Genomic DNA, 20,407 nt, shown 5'->3' on the forward strand with positions numbered 1-20,407 from the left:
TAAATTGCTTTATGTATGTTCCATTTCATTCAATTTGCATTCAATTCAGTCGTTTGATTTGGAAAATCATAGTTTAACGCTTAGTTTATCGGAAAATGATAATATTTCTGTTAGGCTATTAATCATACCTATATCCTGCAGCAAATTTAGCAAAAACAATTAAAATTGATTCAAAATATTTTAATTGTCTTCAAAACTAATCAAAAAACGTGTACTTTTACGTAATTTACATAAATCTTTTACATAATTCTCTCTTTTAAATGAAATGATAAAAATTTGAATAACCCAAAGCTGTTAGACGAAGCAAAGATGGTTTTAAGTAAAGGTTCTATTGAAGAAGATTGTGAAAATTCATTCTATTGTGGTCTTTTGTGTGCGAATGCAAAGGAGATGGCTTATCAGAGGTATATACATATACATAACGTACCTACTACAAAAGAAACCCTATTGACTTGTCTTATCGCACTCCTCAGGTGTAATTAAATTTTCTCTCTCTTCCAATCCGATGGACAAAGATGATTGCAATCGAGTGATTTTCCCTCTCTATCACACCAAAAGTGCTTTCCTCTCTTTCAATGTCAAGTTACTTAACTTTGGCTTTTTTTTTAATTGGATCCGTCAATAAACTCCCGAATACATACACTGCGCGTCCACTATGTACATACATTTTAGACACTGCGACACATAACAATGTCTCATGTACACAAAACCTCGTGATCGAAATGTATCTCTCTGCAATAATAAGTAGAATAAATACTCGTTATTAAAATTGCTTCTGTACTGAAAAAAGGGGGAGAGAGATGAGAAAAAGAAATATTAAGACATTTGGTTGCGTCTTCTGCAACTGAAAAGATGGTAAACACACCCAATATTGACATTAATTAGTCGGAATTAATTAATAACACTATGTAGCTTTTTTTTATTCCTCTCCGGATGATCACGCTACAGCACACAAATTCTTCAACACCAAAAATTTACGTCTTCCCCAGATCTCTGTGTAGCTCGCGGAATTTCCCAAGGCGAGACTTCTGTATACGATCTAGGGGAAAATTTTCACTTAAGGAGAAAAATATTTTCAGCAAGAGGACATGCGAAAAATATAGGTGAAGGTCTCTCAATTACAAAAATAGGGGATCACGTGAATTCCATGTCCATTTGTCAGTCTTTTTGATGAAGATTTTTTTGGTAAAAATATTTTTACAAATCAAAATGTTTTGCAGATTTGTTCTCTCGATAAAACTATTTACATTGATTGATAAAAAACGATGGAATGTCTTTCGTCATTTCCTCCCACATATCAGCAATCGAGAACAGTAGTGTTGTAATTGAAATATTTGATTTGGCAGCCAGATATATGCGTTTGATTAGTTGCAAGTTTAAGTTGATAAGATTATTATGTGAAGTTTAGGCTTTATTGAATTGAAAAGGCCTAATAGAAATCTTCCTATTTAAATGCGATTTACTATGCAAAATACTTTAGAGATCATAAAATTAAGAATTAGATGGAGACGCCTGGTTATCACCGAACGTCTTTATTTCCCGAAATCTTTCCCCAAGATGGTTCAATAAAAAAAAGATGGTTCAATATTTACCCATCTTTATCATTACTCAAACCAATTGATTAAAGTGAAATTCTAAGAAGAATTGAAAAAAAATGATTGTATTTCTTTGTGGAAAGTTTTTGCTTGATTAAATTTTTCCACAAAGATGTTTTCACTCAATTTATCATTTTATTGCAATAGGATGTTCTTGATGACTTTTTCTGTTTATTCGTAAATGATAATTTGTTGTACTGTCTGTGCAATAACTAAAAAAAAAAAGAAAACAAAGATAAAGAAAATTATTTTACTTATTTTTGTTGTCTTTATCTTGTTATTGCATTTTATTTATCTTTCACATCAAGATCAAGAGCAAAGGGTTTGATAGGAAGTTACTGAAAGCTTGCTAAATGAAAAAAACATAAAATCTTCGAATATTCCGTAAATTCAAAAAAAAAAGTATTTCCAGTAGAAAAATTCATGGGAAACTTCCAAGCAGACGCCAAAAAGGTTCCTCATATGCCATAGGGGTTTGTACTAACCTTTTAATATTCTCGATCACGTGAATGAAGAAATTGTGCTGCAAAACAGAACAGCTAATTAATCTTAATGGATTTGAGAGCAATTCGTGGTGACGATACTCCAAAACAACGCCATGCGGACCAAACTCCATCGAGCGTTTCCTCTGACGTGAAAATAATATGCTTCGTGGCATTTTTCTTGGGATTTCCTTGTATTTCACCTAGTTTTTTTTTTATATACAATATATATTGATTTTTCATTTTAGTAATAATTATGATAGTATTTACACTAGATTTTTTTTCTGTGGAATTTACTCACGTCCTCTTGTCACTTTATAAATTGTTACATTGTTTGGAACAGCTTCTTGTTTTATTTATATAGAACAACAATATAAATAATTTTATTACAGACTTCATCCTCCAATGATTACTCTTTATTGAGTTTTTTTTTCATAATAGTTTCATTCGTACAAAGTCTTTAGTACCATCAATCGATATTAATTCACTTTTATTGTTAGTTGATTTAATTTCATTTTCCTCTATCATAATCTCATTTTTTTTAGTATTAAATGGAAGGGTTAAAAATTTCTCACTCCTCTCAGGGACCACAATTTGATTCAACAAGGAAATAATTTGATGGGCTTTTCAATTTATTCGGTGTTGTGTTCTCACAACAAACGTCCAGATAATTATCAGTCAATAACAATGATGGAAAATTGATTGTGTTTCATTACAAATTTTCCTTTTAATACAAGCATCATTAATAATCATGTTAAAATCATTTCATCTATTCGGAACAAAATGAATTTATCAATGTAAGCGCACTCCATATATGGGAGTTGGCCCCATATTAGCGATATTATTGAAACTGGAAGAACGAAAATCGGTATAATTTGCAGAACTCTCTCTGCTTGTTGTTCGTATATAATGTGTGTGAGTACTGCAAAATTAACAAGGGGGTGCTTTTAAAAGGGAGCAATTTGTTTGATTTTCCGAGAATATATACTCTTCTCCTTATTGAATGAGCAAATATATCACGATTATTAAACTCACTGAAAATTTCAAAGACTATTTAAGTTATTTGAGCGGGAAAGAGAAAGAAAAAATTAAATAAATTGGTAAAACTAACAGAGTATATACGTTTTATTTCGATTTTTTTTTAGAAAAAATGTCGATTTGAATTTTATTTAATTAAATACGAATACATATGTATGTTTTAGGTACAATTAGCATAATTGCAACGAATTCCGTATAATCTCTTGAAAAAATATCCAATTATTTCTATGATAGTATTTCTGTACAAATAAAATATTATATATTCATTTTTTTTTGGTTAAGTTAGCATTAATTCCCTCACATCGTTATGTCCTCTCCATTGTTCTTTATTTTTTTTTATAACACTATTTAGTTAATTTGCAAAATCCATTTAACATTGAATATTTTCTTAAGAACGATTCCCTTTCCTCGATAAATAATCCCCTCGAATCTCTATCTTGACATTTCTAAATACTTTGCAATAAATGGATTCATTGCCCCCATAGAGAAGCTAATCCACAACTGATGGTTAAAACAAATAAAAACTCATAAAATTTCTCCATAAATTAACAAGAATTGGTAGTTAAATATTATGAAACGAATCAATTAGTCCACCGACAAATACCAATTTTCATTTTTCTTCTTATATTTTCACTAGTATATAATAATTCATTTTCTATCAGTTTAAAAAATGTTATGTACTCAATCAATTCCAAATGTTACAACATCCCATTAACACTCTCACACATTTTTTTTTAGGAAGTTATAGTATTCTCACATTGAGAAAATTGTGTCTAAACTTTCACATCTAATCCCAGTCTCTTGCTGAATTTCACACACAAAAAAAATGTTTATCAGCAGGAAATTGAACATTTTTCATTTTAAATTTTATTTTACCTAAAATCACACACACATTTTTTCTTATTAGTTAATTTTAAGGAGTAAGAAGTGAGACTCTATTCTGCATCAAAAGATTTGATTGTGTGGGATCTATTGGTGGTGATTTTTCATGCTGATTTGTTTTCCTCTTCATGCAGTATTATATACTAATGATGTCGTTAAAAAGATTCTGATATAAAATCTCTACTGTATGATTTTTCCCCTTTGGATGAGCCTATTTTGAAGCATGATAGAGTCCACTTCTCTGTAAGCTTTTGAATGTACCTCGCTTGGAGTCACACGGAGATCTCCTGAATTTGAACACGTTTCTTGCTGGATCCACCTGCTTGGGACGAACCACCCTGTTGGCGTAAAATGCCGACGCCGTGGAAGAGTTTGGGCGGTGGCGGAGGGTCTGGAATTCCGAGACTACCATTCTCCTGGATATCCATCTCGCTGACTTCGGTGCTGACGTCCTGCGACAGTGGACGATCACTCTGGGTGCCCTGGTTGCAGTGCCCGGAAGACTGACTAGAGCCTCCGTGTGAGCACTCTGTCTGCTGGCTCGTGGAAAAAATCTGAGGCACGTGGGTTGTCTCAAGGGGTGAGGATCTCTTGCATTCAGGCACACGGAGGTTGCTGGACGTTGAGCTATTTGCTGGGGAGCATTGGTACTCCTGAAAATAATTCATTGTTGGTTTTGTTCTACATAATAATATTCTGATCTGAAGGAGTTTATTTATTAGGAAATTTTTTCTGGAATTACAGACTTTTTTTAAAAATCTGCATAAAAATTTTATTTCATTTGATTATTTATTTTAACACAAATTAAAAAAAAATTGCATAAAATCGTTATTTAATGCAAATTTATTTTGTCTTGAAATAAATATTCAATCTTCCCAAAAACTTATGAAAATTTTTTTCTGGATGAAATTTGAATTTAAAATCCCCAGAAAATCCATTCACACCGAAAGAGGTAATCGGAAAACATTTGGAGAGTATATTTAGAAATGTACTGGTAAGCTGACCAAGCTTACGAGAGCTGTGTTTCTTTCAGTGTACCAATTTTGTGAGAGCAAACTAGAACGCGAATTAATTCAAATACGCGCAAAGTAGGGAAAATTAGAACAGTCATACCCTAATAAATCTTTAGAAGGCTATATCTCGAGAACGGATCCATAGATTTTCATAATTTTTTTTTTGTTTGAAAGGTCTTGAAGTCAGCTATAACATATCGAAAAATGAGAAAAATTTATGTCGCCATTTTCGAAAAATTCGAGTTCGAAATTTTCGAAAACTTTGTTTTTTATTTTAGCGCCTCTTGTGGTCATTTCTCGAAGTTGCAATGTTCTAGACATTTGAAGGGTTTCACGAAACCTTTCATTTGCGCTTGAGTTGATCGAAATCGGACTTGTAGAACCCGAGATATGACATGCCAACTTTGGAAGGCTATATCTCGAGAACGGCGACATAGATTTTCTTCATTTTTGGCATGGAGCTAGATAATATGGTCAGCTATAACATATCAAAAAATGAAGCAAATCGATAATGGCGTTTTCGAGATATTCATCGAAAACTAATCGAAAATTTTGTTTTTGATTTTTGGCCCCCTAGCGGTCACTTTTGAAACTTCGGATGTTCTAGAGAGTTGTAGGGTTTGTTGAGATCTTTCATTTGAGCCCGGGTTGATCAAAATCGGTCAAGCCGTTTTCGAGTTATGGTCGATTTTCGATGAAAAATTGTGGCGGCCATATTGACTAAACGGCTTGACCGATTTTCGAAAATGAGGTATCGTTGGAAAGCTCTTGATGGCCCCTACAACATATCAAAATTTCAGCCCTCTAGCTATAATAGCGGCTGAGATATAGCGAAAACAAAATTTTGAGGTTATTCAAAATGGCGGACGGAGGGGTGGGGGGTAAAATTTGACATCATAATCCGATGTCTTCCAGTCGATATTTAAACTTTGCCGTTTACCGCAAGTCTCTATCTATTACCGTTCTCTCGCAATTTAGCGTTATACTACGGACGGACGGACGGACGGCCGGCCGGCCGGCCGGAAAAAAATTTTTTTGGCGCATACGTTTTTTGGAATGTGGGGACCCTAATTCGTGCTCATCCCAAGTTTGAGCCCGATCTGACGACTTTCGATTTTGCTCGGTACACAAAAGCTGTGTCTGAAAGAAACACAGCTAAAAAAATCATCCCGACATGCTAACCTGCAGCTCCACATCACAGTACTCCTTCGTTGATCTCTTCTCGCCACCGGATCCATCGAAGCTGAGCTCTACAAAGCTCCCAGTCCGGGGTTGTTGATGAAAGTGATGATGGTGAAAATGGAAGCCCGGAGGGAGACTCTGCAGGCTCCCCTTGCGGCTGTGTGGCTTTAGGTTCGGTGACATGGGGATTTCAGTTTCAAAGAGCTCCTCCTTGCGCTTTGTGTCGCTAGCTCTCTTCTCGCGCTGGTAGTAGATACCCGCGAAAATGAGAATGTTAAGTAGGAGCAGAAAGCACCCCACGGCAATGGTGATGGTGAGGGCGGTGGTATAGCTATGGAACTGACTATTGGCTAAGCGCCTCAGCAGGTTGTTGGCACCACCCTCGCCACCCTGAATCACCATCTCCTGCTGCTGATGGGGTCTTGTGGCGGCGATTGTTGGCACAACCGTAGCATTGGGAGGGCAGTCTGCAAAAAGGTCACACATAGTGTCAAATGAGGGGTATTCCAGCACATGTTCCCCATACATAAGTTCTGACATCTTGAAATGACACGATTTATTGCATCCAATAAATTTCGCGCTCAAACCAATTTAGGAAATATTTTCCATCCCATTGACCATACATAGATTTTGAAAATTTCCCCGAAATACAAAAGCTATTTTGCAAAATAAAATATTGGATACTTTTTATTTCATTCACATTTACAAAAAAAAATTGGCGTGAAAATGCTTCCATTTCCACTACCTTTAATTACTTTTTCAATTGAAAATATATAGTCAACAATAAATTCCATTAAATCGCCTTATTGCGTTTAAATTAAGTATATTTCTGATTTTCATTAATATTTAAACAGGACAGTTAGGTATTTTATTGAGGGTTTCTGTGCCCTATGCTACCCGCAAGTATTTTTAAAGTAGTTCATGCTATCAGAAACATGCTTTAACATCTTTAATATCTTTCCATTTAGAATGTTTATCAAAAAAAATCTTTAATATCACGAAAACATAAAAAAATGCTTTGTCGGTAAAAATTAATTTTTGAAACACCACGAAATCGTTTTGGAATATTTTTTTTTCACGAATACAAACAACGTGAATAATTTCAGAAACTTCGTTTTAACGGGAAATGATTTAATTTCTGACATATGTATTACAAATAAGTAGGTAGGTATCTCTCAATTAATATTGCAGCTAAAAACTTTTTTTTCCAAACTAAACTTTAACAGAAAAAAGACCTGCGCGTAAAACAAATTTGTAGAATTTTCCTGGAAAAATCGTATAACAACTGTTTCATCTCCCACGAAACATTCCAATGTAAATATTTGCATATTCCACTATAAATAAAACAACAATCAATGAATATTTCAGCAGTTCGATTTTGCACATGCAAATCACTTGCAATGACTTTTAACCAACGTACGCGAGGGCCGGCAAGATTCCCTTGGTGGAGATTTTCAGTATCCCTCTCGTATTCCTCGAAGAGAAATTAAATGAAAATATTCACTTGAAAGTTATTCCTTTTCGATAGATCGCTCGTGAAGGAGGTTCTTCCTTTTCTTCAATGGTTGTAAATTTATGATGCAGTTTTTGAGAGAGAAATTCAATTTGCATTTCAGTAGTAGGTACATGATTCACAATGTGAATTAAATTTTTTTTTAATTTATATCTCATCTTTTAATAGTAAAAAAAAAACGATTTAAAAGATTTAAAGAGTTTTTAATGAGATTTAAATGTAAAAAACAATATTCAATTAATTATTTATTCAATTTATCTGAATCGGGAAGCATGTAAAAAATTTATGTTTCAAAATCATTATTTTGTCGAATAAATTTAATATTTAAATTTGAGTAATGTGTACCAGTAAATCCGAAAAAAAAGTATTCATGTGATTTCATGTGAAAAGAACCATATAAAATAATTATTTTTTCATCCCCATGTATGGATTTTCATGAAATATCCACGACATTTTATAAAGTTGTGAGTAATAATCGTCACAGTGTTGGGGATTTAATCCCGCAACCTGGAGAGTTATTATATGAAAATGTAATGGCAGAGAGTTAAAGATATTGCCAGCAATATTTCTGAAATATCACCTCACTTCCCATCGTTTTCATCGTGCTCTTCACCATGGAACGAGCAAATTTATAGTAATACATTGTTGAGTAGTTGAGGAAGCCCTGCAAGCACTCGGTGGTGCACAATTATATATAAAATGTGTAGAACTGTTCCGTATACGCGGAGAGCAATGCGGGGTGAAAGTATCTCTTGAAATATTGCAATGGCGGGGGTTGTTGAACAATTGGAGGGAAATATTAAAAAGAAACCCCGAGGAGGGCAATTTTCCGCGATGGCTGGCTGGGATGGCTGAGGAATCAATTAACCCATTAAGGGCACTTCTGGCGACACAATTGCCACTCAGATGGTGGGATATTATGGAAATCGTGCCCATGAATGGAGCAAGATGTCACGGTATTTGAGATGTGAAATGATTTTCATTCCCATCTTGAGCTTTTCACTGATAAACTTCTTGTACTGAAAAAATTGGAATTATATTCACAATTGTATTCGTGAAAATGAAAGAAATGTTAGGAAATTCACATCGAAATAATGAAAGGCGGTAATACGCAGCATGATAAGTGTAGTAAATATCAGTAATATGCAATGCGTAAAGAACTAAAATTCTCATTATTAAAAATGTAAAATTGACTGCAAAGCGTTTGCGTAAATAACATAAGATTTATTCTTTTTTTCTTAACTAATAATAAAGAAATATTTCATATAGAACATTTTCTCTGTTCACGTTTTACTTCATTCATCTTTTAGCTTAAATATTCCTTAACGTTTTTATCTCCTTACGAGGTAAATTGTCGCTTCGCTCCAATTTACCTCGCCCCGCTTCGCGGGGATTTGTTGCGCTTCGCGCAAAGAACGTTATTCACGAGACATAGTGTAAGTCCCCCGCATGCAACCAAAATTGGTTTTTAAATTATTGTAGGGGATCATTAAAGGTTCAAAATAAGCGTGGTCATTTCCCGGAAAAGCGCTGGGAAACCTACGAATTTTCCGGTTTTCTGTTTAACCTATGTTGATTTATTTCTCAATTTATAGCAATCGTAGGATATTGTGATTGGTGTCAAATTAAAGCTATATTAATGCTTAATATTATATATTAAAACCATTTTCCAAAATGCACTAGAAGGTGAAAATTCGGAAAGATTTTCCGATCACGCATTTTTCTTTCACTTCCTATTCCCACAATATTGCATTGGACCACCTGGAACATCCCTTATTTTGTAGCATTTTTAATTATATTTCATTTGGTATAGCACTTGGTGGGGAAATCCACTGGGAAAACTCGCTACAGAATGATTTCCCAAAGTTAAGCACATTTTCGCGTTGGAAGAAAAGAGATAAACGATTTCTCCTCTTTGATGTTTCCAGAATGTTCTAAGAATTCCCCTAGAAAAAAATTGTCCATCTCTTTTTCTCCAATGCGAAAATGTGCTTAATTTTGGAAAATCATTCTGTAGCGAGTTTTCCCAGTGGATTTCCCCACCAAGTGCTATACCAAATGAAAGATAATTAAAAATGCTGCAAAATAAGGGATGTTCCAGGTGGTCCCATGCAATATTATGGAAATGGGAGGCGAAAGAAAAATGCGTGTTCGGAAAATCTTTCCGAATTTTCACCTTCTAGTGCATTTTGGAAAATGATTTTAATATATAATATTAAGCATTAATATAGCTTTAATATGACACCAATCACAATATCCTACGATTGCTATAAATTGAGAAATAAATCAACATAGGTTAAACAGAAAACCGGAAAATTCGTAGGTTTCCCAGCGCTTTTCCGGGAAATGACCACGCTTATTTTGAACCTTTAATGATCCCCTACAATAATTTAAAAACCAATTTTGGTTACATGCGGGGGACTTACACTATGTCTCGTGAATAACGTTCTTTTAGAGAAAAAAATTATGATGGTTTATAAGTAGATTTGGGCCACTTATCAAACCCAAAAGAAAAATTTGCAAAGAGGAGAAATCATTTTCATACAACATTTCTGGCGCCAAATTCAAAAAATCGCAAAAAAAGCATGACTGTTATATGGGGGCTACCTGAAGGGGGGCTTTGGGGGGAAAATGGATACGGCCACTCGAAACCGCCTGTTATAAGGAGCCTCTGTACCAAATTTCATCACGATCGGTCAAACGGTGTAGATTTGTATAGCCGAACACGACGGAAGATTACCAACAAACAGACCTTTCTTTATTATATAGATATATACAATGTACATACGTTGCACCTCAACTGCAGTAAACTTTACGTTGTTTTATTACGTAATAAGAAACCTAATTGAATATTTTATAATTTGCGTCACTCACTTAATTTTTTTAACATTCTTTTTATGTTCATCGTTAGTTAAATTTGTTGTTTTTTTTTGGGTTTTATGTGTCATCATCTGTCACCATTTATTTATTATATCAAAAAGCTTTTATTCCAAATATTAATCAATGACTTTTTTTTATTCAAATAAAACATTTTTATGTGCGAAATGAAATAAAAAACAATGAAGAGAGGTCAACATCTATCATTCAGCATAGAAAATGTGTACCTAGATATATGTGAAGTGAAATTTATGTGCAAATTGCATCCCTTTTGCGATATGTAGTAAAGCATATGTGATGTCCCCACATGGAATATTTGGTAATAAGTGTGATGTATCTGCATATCAAGTAAGGGTTAATTAAAATGCCATGTGGAAAATGATTAATTCGCCTAAAATGGCATGCACTTTAATCCTATTACTAAATGCAGAAATGTTACCTAAAATATCAATTTTGCATAACAGTGTTCGCAACTAGAATTAGCACTAAATCCTAAAGCATCTATTTATTTTAATTAAAAATTATCATTGCATCCGCACTTTGTGTTTTAACTGTGCTCACAGAATTTATACTACTACATACCCACTAAAAGCATAATAATGTATAATCGTTTTTGGTACGACTATAACTGCAGGCACTATAATATTGTTGTAAACGCCCAAAACTTTCAAAGAAATAAGTTACAACATTTTCCACGCAATAAACTCAAGTTTTATTGTTGTACTTTCTGTAAATTTGCATATTTTTGGAAAACCAAGAAAGGTTCCGCGAATGTTTTCCCTTTTCCCGTTCACAGAAAACTTTTCATTATGCTAAAAATTGAAGAAAAAAATATCACTTTTGCTCAATTAGGAACTTTCAACGTGAACATAATTTTCTCTCATGGCTTTTACCTCTTTTAAAAATTAATTTATTCAACATTTCCCTGCAAAATGCGCTTTCCTGTGAGTTGTTTTACCCATCAAAGACATTCCACAGCAGAAAATTAATTTTGATTTTCACTATGTAAATTTATATTTGATAGAAATTCAACCGTTAATAATTGCACCATATTGAAATGATTGAGTGGTGCGGGTAAACATGGAATCATTTTCACCCTAGAATATCTTGAAAATGAAAAAATAAATCATGTTGAAAATTTATGTGAAACTGTTGGTCAAATTCACTGCAAAATTGGAAAAACTTCCTACTCATTTTGATTTTGTTTTATGTATCCCCCAAAAAGAGATGTATAGCAGAATGTATATAGGTACCTGCCTAACAAAATTTTCAACATAATTTGAGGGCTCATTTTGACTACAGAGAGGCTACGAGGAAACGTTTAAAACTTCCGGGAGCTTTATTATTTCAATTCTACACGCGTTGTGGATAAACTTTTACATCCCTTCCTTTCTCCATCAAAGGATTGGATGGGCAATATATGAAGAAAAAGTTATATGTAATACAGTAGAGTCATATAAATGATGAAAATATGGAATCACAAGAGAGATACATCAGAGAGGAAATTTCCTTAGAATTTAAATATATTTTTTGGCTTGATAAAGACTCTTTTAGGAGCTTAAAACTTTCAACGTAACATAATTGGGAATCATAAAATCAAACATAAAAAAATGGATGAAATTCTTATCTTCACGATTTTCCTTCTAAATTAAAGAAAAAAACAAAAAATTGTATTTACTTGATATTATTTTAAGTAGGTATTAGTTTTCCCAATCTTTTACTGTGTAGGCTATATGAAAAAAATAATAATATATGAGAAAAAATCCGTAATATTATGAGACTAACCAATACTTTATAAAACAAATTAATTACATTTCATTTCATTACATTAATTTATAAAATTATAGCACGTTTAATTAAAAAAATGATATTATTGATATTTTAAGTTTTTTTAACTATATTAAATTTGATTTTTTTGATGCTGTAATTGATATTTTGCAACAGTCAGTGATGCTCTCTGAATTAATATAATTTTCACTATGAAAGAATCATCAAATAATTCTGACTCTAAACGAATAAAAATAACTTATGAAATTAAAGAAAATTGTCAATAGTTTTATTTAATTTTGAACAAAAAGAAAATAAGGTATATAAATATAAATGTAAATGTAAAGTAAAATATAACGGTAAAATATAAATATATATAGCTACATGGTACAGATTAAGGAGAAAAGGGAATGTACATGGTAAGTTTCACTTACGGGCTGTGATTCTTCCTTCAGTGGCCAAGTTAAATATATGTAAATGCAAAGTCTATAAATAGCTGCAGAGTATTGATTAATCAGAAAAGGGAATGTACTGGTAAGTTTCACTTACGGGCTGTGATTCTTCCTTCAGAGGTCAGTCTAAGTGTGATATTTGATAAAGATTTGGTGTTGCAAACTCTTGGGGAAGGCTAACTCGCGCATTGGCTGTGATTCGTGGCGCGAGTCATCCTTCCCCAGAGTTTGCACCACCAAACTTATATCAAATATCCGGATAGTTAACGTATTGATTAAATAAAATATTGAAACCCTAATATCTCCTGAACGGCTCCATAGATTTTCTTAAATGACCTATCGTTGGAAAGGTCTTGACCTCAGCTATAACATACTGAAATTTTAACGAAATGCATAGTACAGTTTTTGAGATATTTAGACTTAAAAATTTTGGATATGCAAAATATCGACTTTAGCGCCTCTTGCGGTCATTTCTCGAAATTGCAATGTTTTAGACATTTGTAGGGTTTCCCGAAACCTTTCATTTGCGCTTGAGTTGATTAAAATCGGACTTGTAGAACCCGAGATATGACATGCTAACTTTGGAAGGCTATATCTCGAGAACGGCGACATAGATTTTCTTCATTTTTGGCATGGAGCTAGATAATATAGCCAGCTATAACATATAAAAATTTGAAGAAAATGCATCGTGTAGTTTTCGAGATATTCATCGAAAACTCATCGAAAATTTTGTTTCTAATTTTTGGCCCCCTAGCGGTCACTTTTGAAACTTCGGATGTTCTAGAGAGTTGTAGGGTTTGTTGAGAGCTTTCATTTGAGCCCGGGTTGATCAAAATCGGTCAAGCCGTTTTCGAGTTATGGTCGATTTTCGATGAAAAATTGTGGCGGCCATATTGACTAAACGGCTTGACCGATTTTCGAAAATGAGGTATCGTTGGAAAGCTCTTGATGGCCCCTACAACATAACAAAATTTCAGATTTTTAGCTATAATAGCGGCTGAAATATAGCGAAAACAAAATTTAGGGGTGTTCCAAAATGGCGGTCAGAGGGGTGGAGGGGTGGATTTGACTTCACCATCAGACGACATCAGGCCGATATACTAACTTTGCCTTTGACCGCAAGTCTCTATCTATTACCGTTCTCTTGTAATTAAGCGTCAAACTCCGGCCGGACGGACGGACGGACGGACGGCCGGAAAAAAAATTTTTTGACATACGTTTTTTGGAATGTGGGGACCCTAATTCGTGCTCATCCCAAGTTTGAGCCCGATCTGACGACTTTGCATTTTAGGTGGTACACAGAAGCTGTGCTATTCTTTTCTTCGAAAGAATCACAGCTAACTTTTCAATAAAAAAAAACAAGTCCCCAGTTTTCCAAACACAAAAATACGCATAATAAAAGACAAAAAGAAAAAAAAACCATATAGCAAAATTCTTGAAAGTGTACAAAGTGTATCTGTGAATTTATCTCTCAAGCGTAACATCTTAACAACAACATACCAAAACTTATGTTGAAAGTTGAACTTTAATGAAAAAAAAAAGAGAACAACAATGCGAGCAGGGATTTTGCGGATATGGGATATCTTTTGTGTACAAGTAAATGAAGGCCTTGCTGGATGAAACATTTTCACAAGAGTACAAGAAAGTTGAATTCCTGGGTGCAAATATACTACCATAGTCCTCAAATTCCTTCTCAATCTTCCCTGGACAAATTCCCCATTATTCAGTACAACTCACTGTTGGCAAAACTTTCCCAATGTGTTCATTTTGTCTGGCCTTCCGTCGAGCATATGGATCCACCCCCCATCATTCCCCCCGCATAAATCCCAAAATCTCTGCGGGTGGCTTTTCATCGACATCACTCAAGTTATTTTTTTCTCCCCTCATAATTAATGCCTCCCCATCAGTGCAATTACCTGTGGTTGTATGAAATGATGTGGCATTTGATGATGAAACTGTGCTCATCGTTGTTTTCAAGACACTCGATTTTGTGACGGCATTGGATGTGGTTGCAATAAATTCCGTTTTCACTGCAGGTGTTGCCGGTCTATAGAGTTTTTGTTCACGAACCAGTCCTGCCAAAAACAAAACCACACAATTATCCCCCGCAATTATTGCGCCCACCCTTCAGTGCGCCCACCCAGAAAATCGAACTGAAAGCCGCAGCGGCGCCATAAAAAATGGTTTGTTGTGTGCCCCTGGAGTGTGTATGTCCCAGTGGTTAGTAGCACCCACGATATGGACTAATTATAAAATGAACTTAATTTTGTGTGGACAATAATGCAAATAGCTCGTATTTAAATAACAAACGACTACGCGCTCTCGGTATTATGAATATTAGTGAGGCACAATGGCTCAGAACAGACGGCCGTGGCGTTTGGTTGACGTCTTCGCGATGCAACTTTTTGGATGCGACTTTTTTGCGCAGACATAACCTCAAAGCAACTTTTTTGTGTGCAAAAAAGTGAGAAATACGGGAAAAAATGCATTGCAGTGCCCCCGGGGGGCTTCCCGTATGCTGTTATAGCATTTTCCAGGCGGAAATTTGCACAATTTTGTTTTTTACCACAACAATATTTCGATGCGACTTTTTTGACACTTGGATGCGACTTTTTCGGTGTAACTTTTTTGGATGTGACTTTTTTGATGCAACTTTTTTGGGTGTGACTTTTTTGATGCAACTTTTTTTGACACTTGGATGCGACTTTTTCGATGTAACTTTTTTGGATGTGACTTTTTGGGTGTGACTTTTTTGATGCAACTTTTTTGGGTGTGACTTTTTCGAGGAAACTTTTTTCACTTTTTTTTGAACAAAAAAAGTTTCCTCGAAAAAGTCACACCCAAAAAAGTTGCATCAAAAAAGTCACACCCAAAAAAGTTGCATCAAAAAAGTCACATCCAAAAAAGTTACATCGAAAAAGTCGCATCCAAGTGTCAAAAAAGTCGCATCGAAATATTGTTGTGGTAAAAAACAGAATTGTGCAAATTTCCGCCTGGAAAATGCATTAACAGCATACAGGAAGCCCCCCGGGGGCACTGCAACGCATTTTTTCCCGTATTTCTCACTTTTTTGCACACAAAAAAGTTGCTTTGAGGTTATGTCTGCGCAAAAAAGTCACATCCAAAAAGTTGCATCGCGAAGACGTCAACCAATAGTCACGGCCGTCTGTTCTGAGCCAATAAGGTTTTTTTGCTATACAAATTTATGAGAATTATGATGTAAAATTTCGTTTTTAATATATTCTTTTTTAAAAATAACTTATCTAGATAAATAGCTAGATAGTTAAATTATTAATAACAACAATAACAAGATTTAAAAGTTAGGAAAAATAATATGGGGGCGTGGCTTATGCATTTGTGGACAAATATTCAAATGAGAATGATTTAATAATATTTTTTAAAAGTCTCAGAAGAAAGACAAAATTTTGTAATAAAATTTAATCCTGATATGAAAACACAATTAAATTAAATTGTTAATCACAAAAAGCAATATAATCTCCAATCTTTGGCTAGTGCACTTGCATACATAGCATGTGCTATAGTATGCAAAATTCAGCAAGAATTTGTTGTCTATTATGTTGATTGTATACATATTATGAAATTATTTAATAGCAGCAATTAAGCAACATAGAACTTGAATATTGTTCAACACTGAGATAATATTGTGAACATTACTCCAAGTTCTATCGCTCTATTAAATGCATCTTGTACATATACTGCACATGACTGGGGATATATTTTCTGGTTAAAGTTACTAAATCTTTTATGAAAACTTTTGATGCCGAAGTTTTATGTAAGCCACAAGCCCGGAGAAAGTGATTAAGCGATTGAGCTTGATTTGTTGATTTCTTCCGAATTTGGACTTCTTCGAAGTTGAGATCAAAAATTGAGTAAAAGATGTTTATTTGTTTCAGGAAGGAAAATTCCTTAGAAAGAGACTTCAGTCATGAAGGAATTTTGAACAGGTTATCATTACTGGACATTTTCACCGGAAAATCACCCCAAGCCTTGACTTTTTTTTCGTCTAATTTAATCGATTCAACTCAAAAAAATCGTAATAAAATTTTTTAGTCATGAAATTAATTTTCACATTCAACATAGGCCAGCGGAGATGTAAAATAACCTAAAATAAATTCTGATAAAGCCAAATTTTGCACGATTTGATTCATAAAAATATAAGCAACATTTTTTATGTTCATAAGCATACTCTAAAACGTGTGCTTATTTCAGAAGATGAGTTTTAATATTTCCATACATTTTTCACATAAGAATCCATTTTTTGAACAGGTGGCGCCGCGAGTAGTTCAACGAAGAAGTTCAATTTAACATTTAAGGCAAAGTAAATATTTACCTTTTTTATTTTTGTATTGGCATCTGCTCTGTACGTCCAGAATACGTGTGTTTTCGGTGGTGTCCCACGCTTTGGGCGGGCAAGCAGTCTCAAGCGCGTCTGTGAGATTGTCATTGCCCACCGGAACGCTTGAAAATGATGACCTCTCCGGATTCACGATTGATTAATCTGCTTCAGGATTTATTTAAGTTTGTCCTTTTCAAACCAGAATTCAATAATTTGGTGAACGTTGTGACTGATAGGGAGCTTCAAGGATCCAATATTATTTTGCAGATAGACATTGCCAAGAAAATTCAAAGCCAGCCGGCGCACCTTCTTTCTGATGTATCCATGCCACCCTCGAGCTCATAGGACATATCACAGACTGAATTCAATGCCACTCAAAGATAAATTTGTTTATCATCGTCATCTTCACCTGACGAATCCATTGTAAATTGAGTTACAAAAACAATTAAAAGAAAAAACACACATCGTCTTGCCCGAAACCAGGATCTCAACCAAGCGTTCCGGTGGGCAATGACAATCTCACAGACGCGCTTGAGACTGCTTGCCCGCCCAAAGCCTGGGGCACCACCGAAAACACACGTATTCTGGATGTACAGAGCAGATGCCAATACAAAAATAAAAAACGTAAATATTTACTTTGCCTGTTAAATTGAACTTCTTCGTTGAACTACTCGCGGCGCCACCTGTTCAAAAAATGGATTCTTATGTGAAAAATGTATGGAAATATTAAAACTCATCTTCTGAAATAAGCTCACGTTTTGGAGTATGCTTATGAACATAAAAAATGTTGCTTATAATTTTATGAATCAAATCGTGCAAAATTTGGCTTTATCAGAATTTATTTTAGGTTTGGGGTCATTTTCCGCTAATTCTACTGGCCTAACATGACTTTTAAGCTAAGAGACAATATTCGTTGTTATTAAATCTTTTTGTTGATCCAAAAAAAAAGAATATTCTTCACAAAAATATAGCTGGTGCGACTCCCATCTCAACGTGGAAGACTGTAATGGAAGCATGCTTTTGTGTGCAATCTCTCAGCATCTTTCAAAGGGGGAAAAACTCTCATTTGCGCGGATTAGTTCCGGAAAGGAGACGTGAAAACACTCCAATTATGAAAATTAAAGGAACGACACACGAGTGGATAGAAAAAATCCCACAGGGACAATTATTGTTCTCACAGTGCTCCACATGAGAAAAGCTTTTCCGGGCGAATCGATGCTGAGGGATTGTTGCTACCACGAGGGTGGGTGGCACTGAAAATGCTGTGTGTGGGTGGCACTTAAGGGGGAGAGAGATATGTAGTGTTGAGAGTGATAATTAAAATTTACCATCATAGTATTGTGTACCCTCCTCGAGGAAATTGTGATGACGCATTGATAATTCCGTGGATTCTCCGGAATGAAGTTGTGGTATTAGGCTAAGCCACATTGATAATTTGTGACCGCGATAGTGATTGCGAATCTCCACTTTGCTCCCTATTTACCACAAGAGAAAAAAAAACAAAAATCACGACGTTACGTGGGAGTTTGAGGGATAAAATAGACGTAAAAAAAGGAAGAAAATTTATCACTTATTTGCAAAATTACCAAGTTCCAGATATAGTTGATTGATGGCGTCGTATGTATCCCAGAAGGGCGCATCCACGGTCGTTATCTCATCCAAGCGATCCCTTCGTACGTTGCCTCGGTGTTCTTGCTCGTACTTGTCACCTTCTGTGTCCTCATCGGCGAAACTCCTTACTTTTCGCTTAAATTTGCTACTCCTCCCACGTTCGTGGGTCGCCTCATCCGCATTTGCCATCGTCATTGGCCCATTTGGATTCCTATATACAGTGTGGTTCAACAAAATGCATTGCCCATCATCATCATAACTGATCCACACCACTTTTCTCATATATATACAAGAAAATTTCTCCCAAGACGGAAAACTCACCCAAATGAGGCAAAATTTGTGTAGTAGTGCACCAGAAGTTTGCTAATTCGGATATCATCCTTTGTGTAGTTATATGGAAAAAGCTGGGATAATGGAAGTCCTAGACAAAAAGGCACATCTTCACCTCGAACTGATCCAGCGCGCTGAAAAGAAAGGAAAATACAAAATGGGCTATGAAAGATGGCAAAGGTCAAAACGACATCTCAGCTTTCAGGATTATCATTTCAGACAGGAGACTTCCGAGGGAAATATCCCAAAGCAACCACAGAGACTACCCAATAAGAAATTTTAATTAAAATTATAATCTCATATCTAGACAATTCAAATCCACCCCTTTCTCAAGACCTTCCTCTCATTCGCTTTTGCATACAAGGGGAAAGCTCTTTTTCGTAAAATGTGGTGTACAAATATGTATCATTATATAAATGATATTTGGTATTTCAGGGCAATAAACTTTTAAAAAAATCGATTGATTTCTGTCTGAAGTCTTTAAAATAGTTTTCAAGAAAATTGTTTTACAATAGATTACAATTTTCATTGAACAAAAAAGCGCATCAATTAATCAGTAATTTGATTATTTCCATCTTGTTATGTCTAGGATAGAATTACTTACTCGTTTTAAATTGGAAAACTCCTTAAATTTCTCTACATAGGTACATTATGTACAGAATATTACACCATAATGTTGAAAAAAATATTTGAGCTTTTGAGAAGGTATCACTATCAAAAGTTTCAAAGATATGAATTATTTGTTTTAGGGTTGCAGTGAAGGGATAAGAAAAGGTTGAAATTTTCTGAAATTTTTTAAAAGATGGAATTTATTTTCAAACCCCCATTTTCGAGGAAAGAGTTGAAAGCTTTTTGTTTCTTCTAAATTCACAAACTAATTGATAATGAACAACTAATTAGGCTCTGATTATAATAATTCTGATGAAAACATTAATTTTTATAAACTTTTATAATCAAACTAATTTTGAAAAAAAAATAAATTCAATTTTTCATGAAAATTTAATATCTTACTTAAAAATACTTTTAATGAATCTTCCACACAATTTTGTCTAAGCAATTACTTTCAAGTTTTATAAATTCCTTCCCAAGAGTATTGTGCTAACAGTCATTTCTTAATCGTCGTGTGAAAATCTTCAGTTATGTTGTACAAGTACCATAGTGGTCTTAAGAAATTAATATGGTTCTATTTTACGTTTTGGCGTTTGGATTTTGTACCGGATTTCGGATGGAAATTCATGAATGCATTTAAATTGACCATTTTCCCAATTTGCTCAACAATGGGAATGTTTTGTACAGCTTGGCATCTTA

General features: G+C 34.5%; 1 protein-coding gene across 3 annotated transcripts in view; it reads right to left on the reverse strand.

Moving 5' to 3' along the window:
* Nucleotides 1-2,252: 2,252 nt before the first annotated feature.
* The window catches only part of LOC129790995 (neuroligin-4, X-linked), an 81,351-nt gene continuing 63,196 nt past the window's right edge, over nucleotides 2,253-20,407 (reverse strand). For all 3 annotated transcript variants that reach the window (XM_055828858.1, XM_055828856.1, XM_055828857.1), the window contains 6 exons: nucleotides 19,091-19,233; nucleotides 18,745-18,980; nucleotides 18,487-18,633; nucleotides 14,718-14,876; nucleotides 6,193-6,659; nucleotides 2,253-4,650 (listed from right to left, as the gene is read on the reverse strand). In XM_055828858.1, the coding sequence (XP_055684833.1) occupies nucleotides 4,270-4,650; nucleotides 6,193-6,659; nucleotides 14,718-14,876; nucleotides 18,487-18,633; nucleotides 18,745-18,980; nucleotides 19,091-19,233 (1,533 nt within the window). In that variant the 3' untranslated portion in view covers nucleotides 2,253-4,269. The remainder of the gene's footprint in view (nucleotides 4,651-6,192; nucleotides 6,660-14,717; nucleotides 14,877-18,486; nucleotides 18,634-18,744; nucleotides 18,981-19,090; nucleotides 19,234-20,407) is intronic.

This window comes from Lutzomyia longipalpis, chromosome 2 (genome assembly GCF_024334085.1).
Source record: "Lutzomyia longipalpis isolate SR_M1_2022 chromosome 2, ASM2433408v1".
In the NCBI taxonomy this organism is placed as follows: domain Eukaryota; kingdom Metazoa; phylum Arthropoda; class Insecta; order Diptera; family Psychodidae; genus Lutzomyia; species Lutzomyia longipalpis.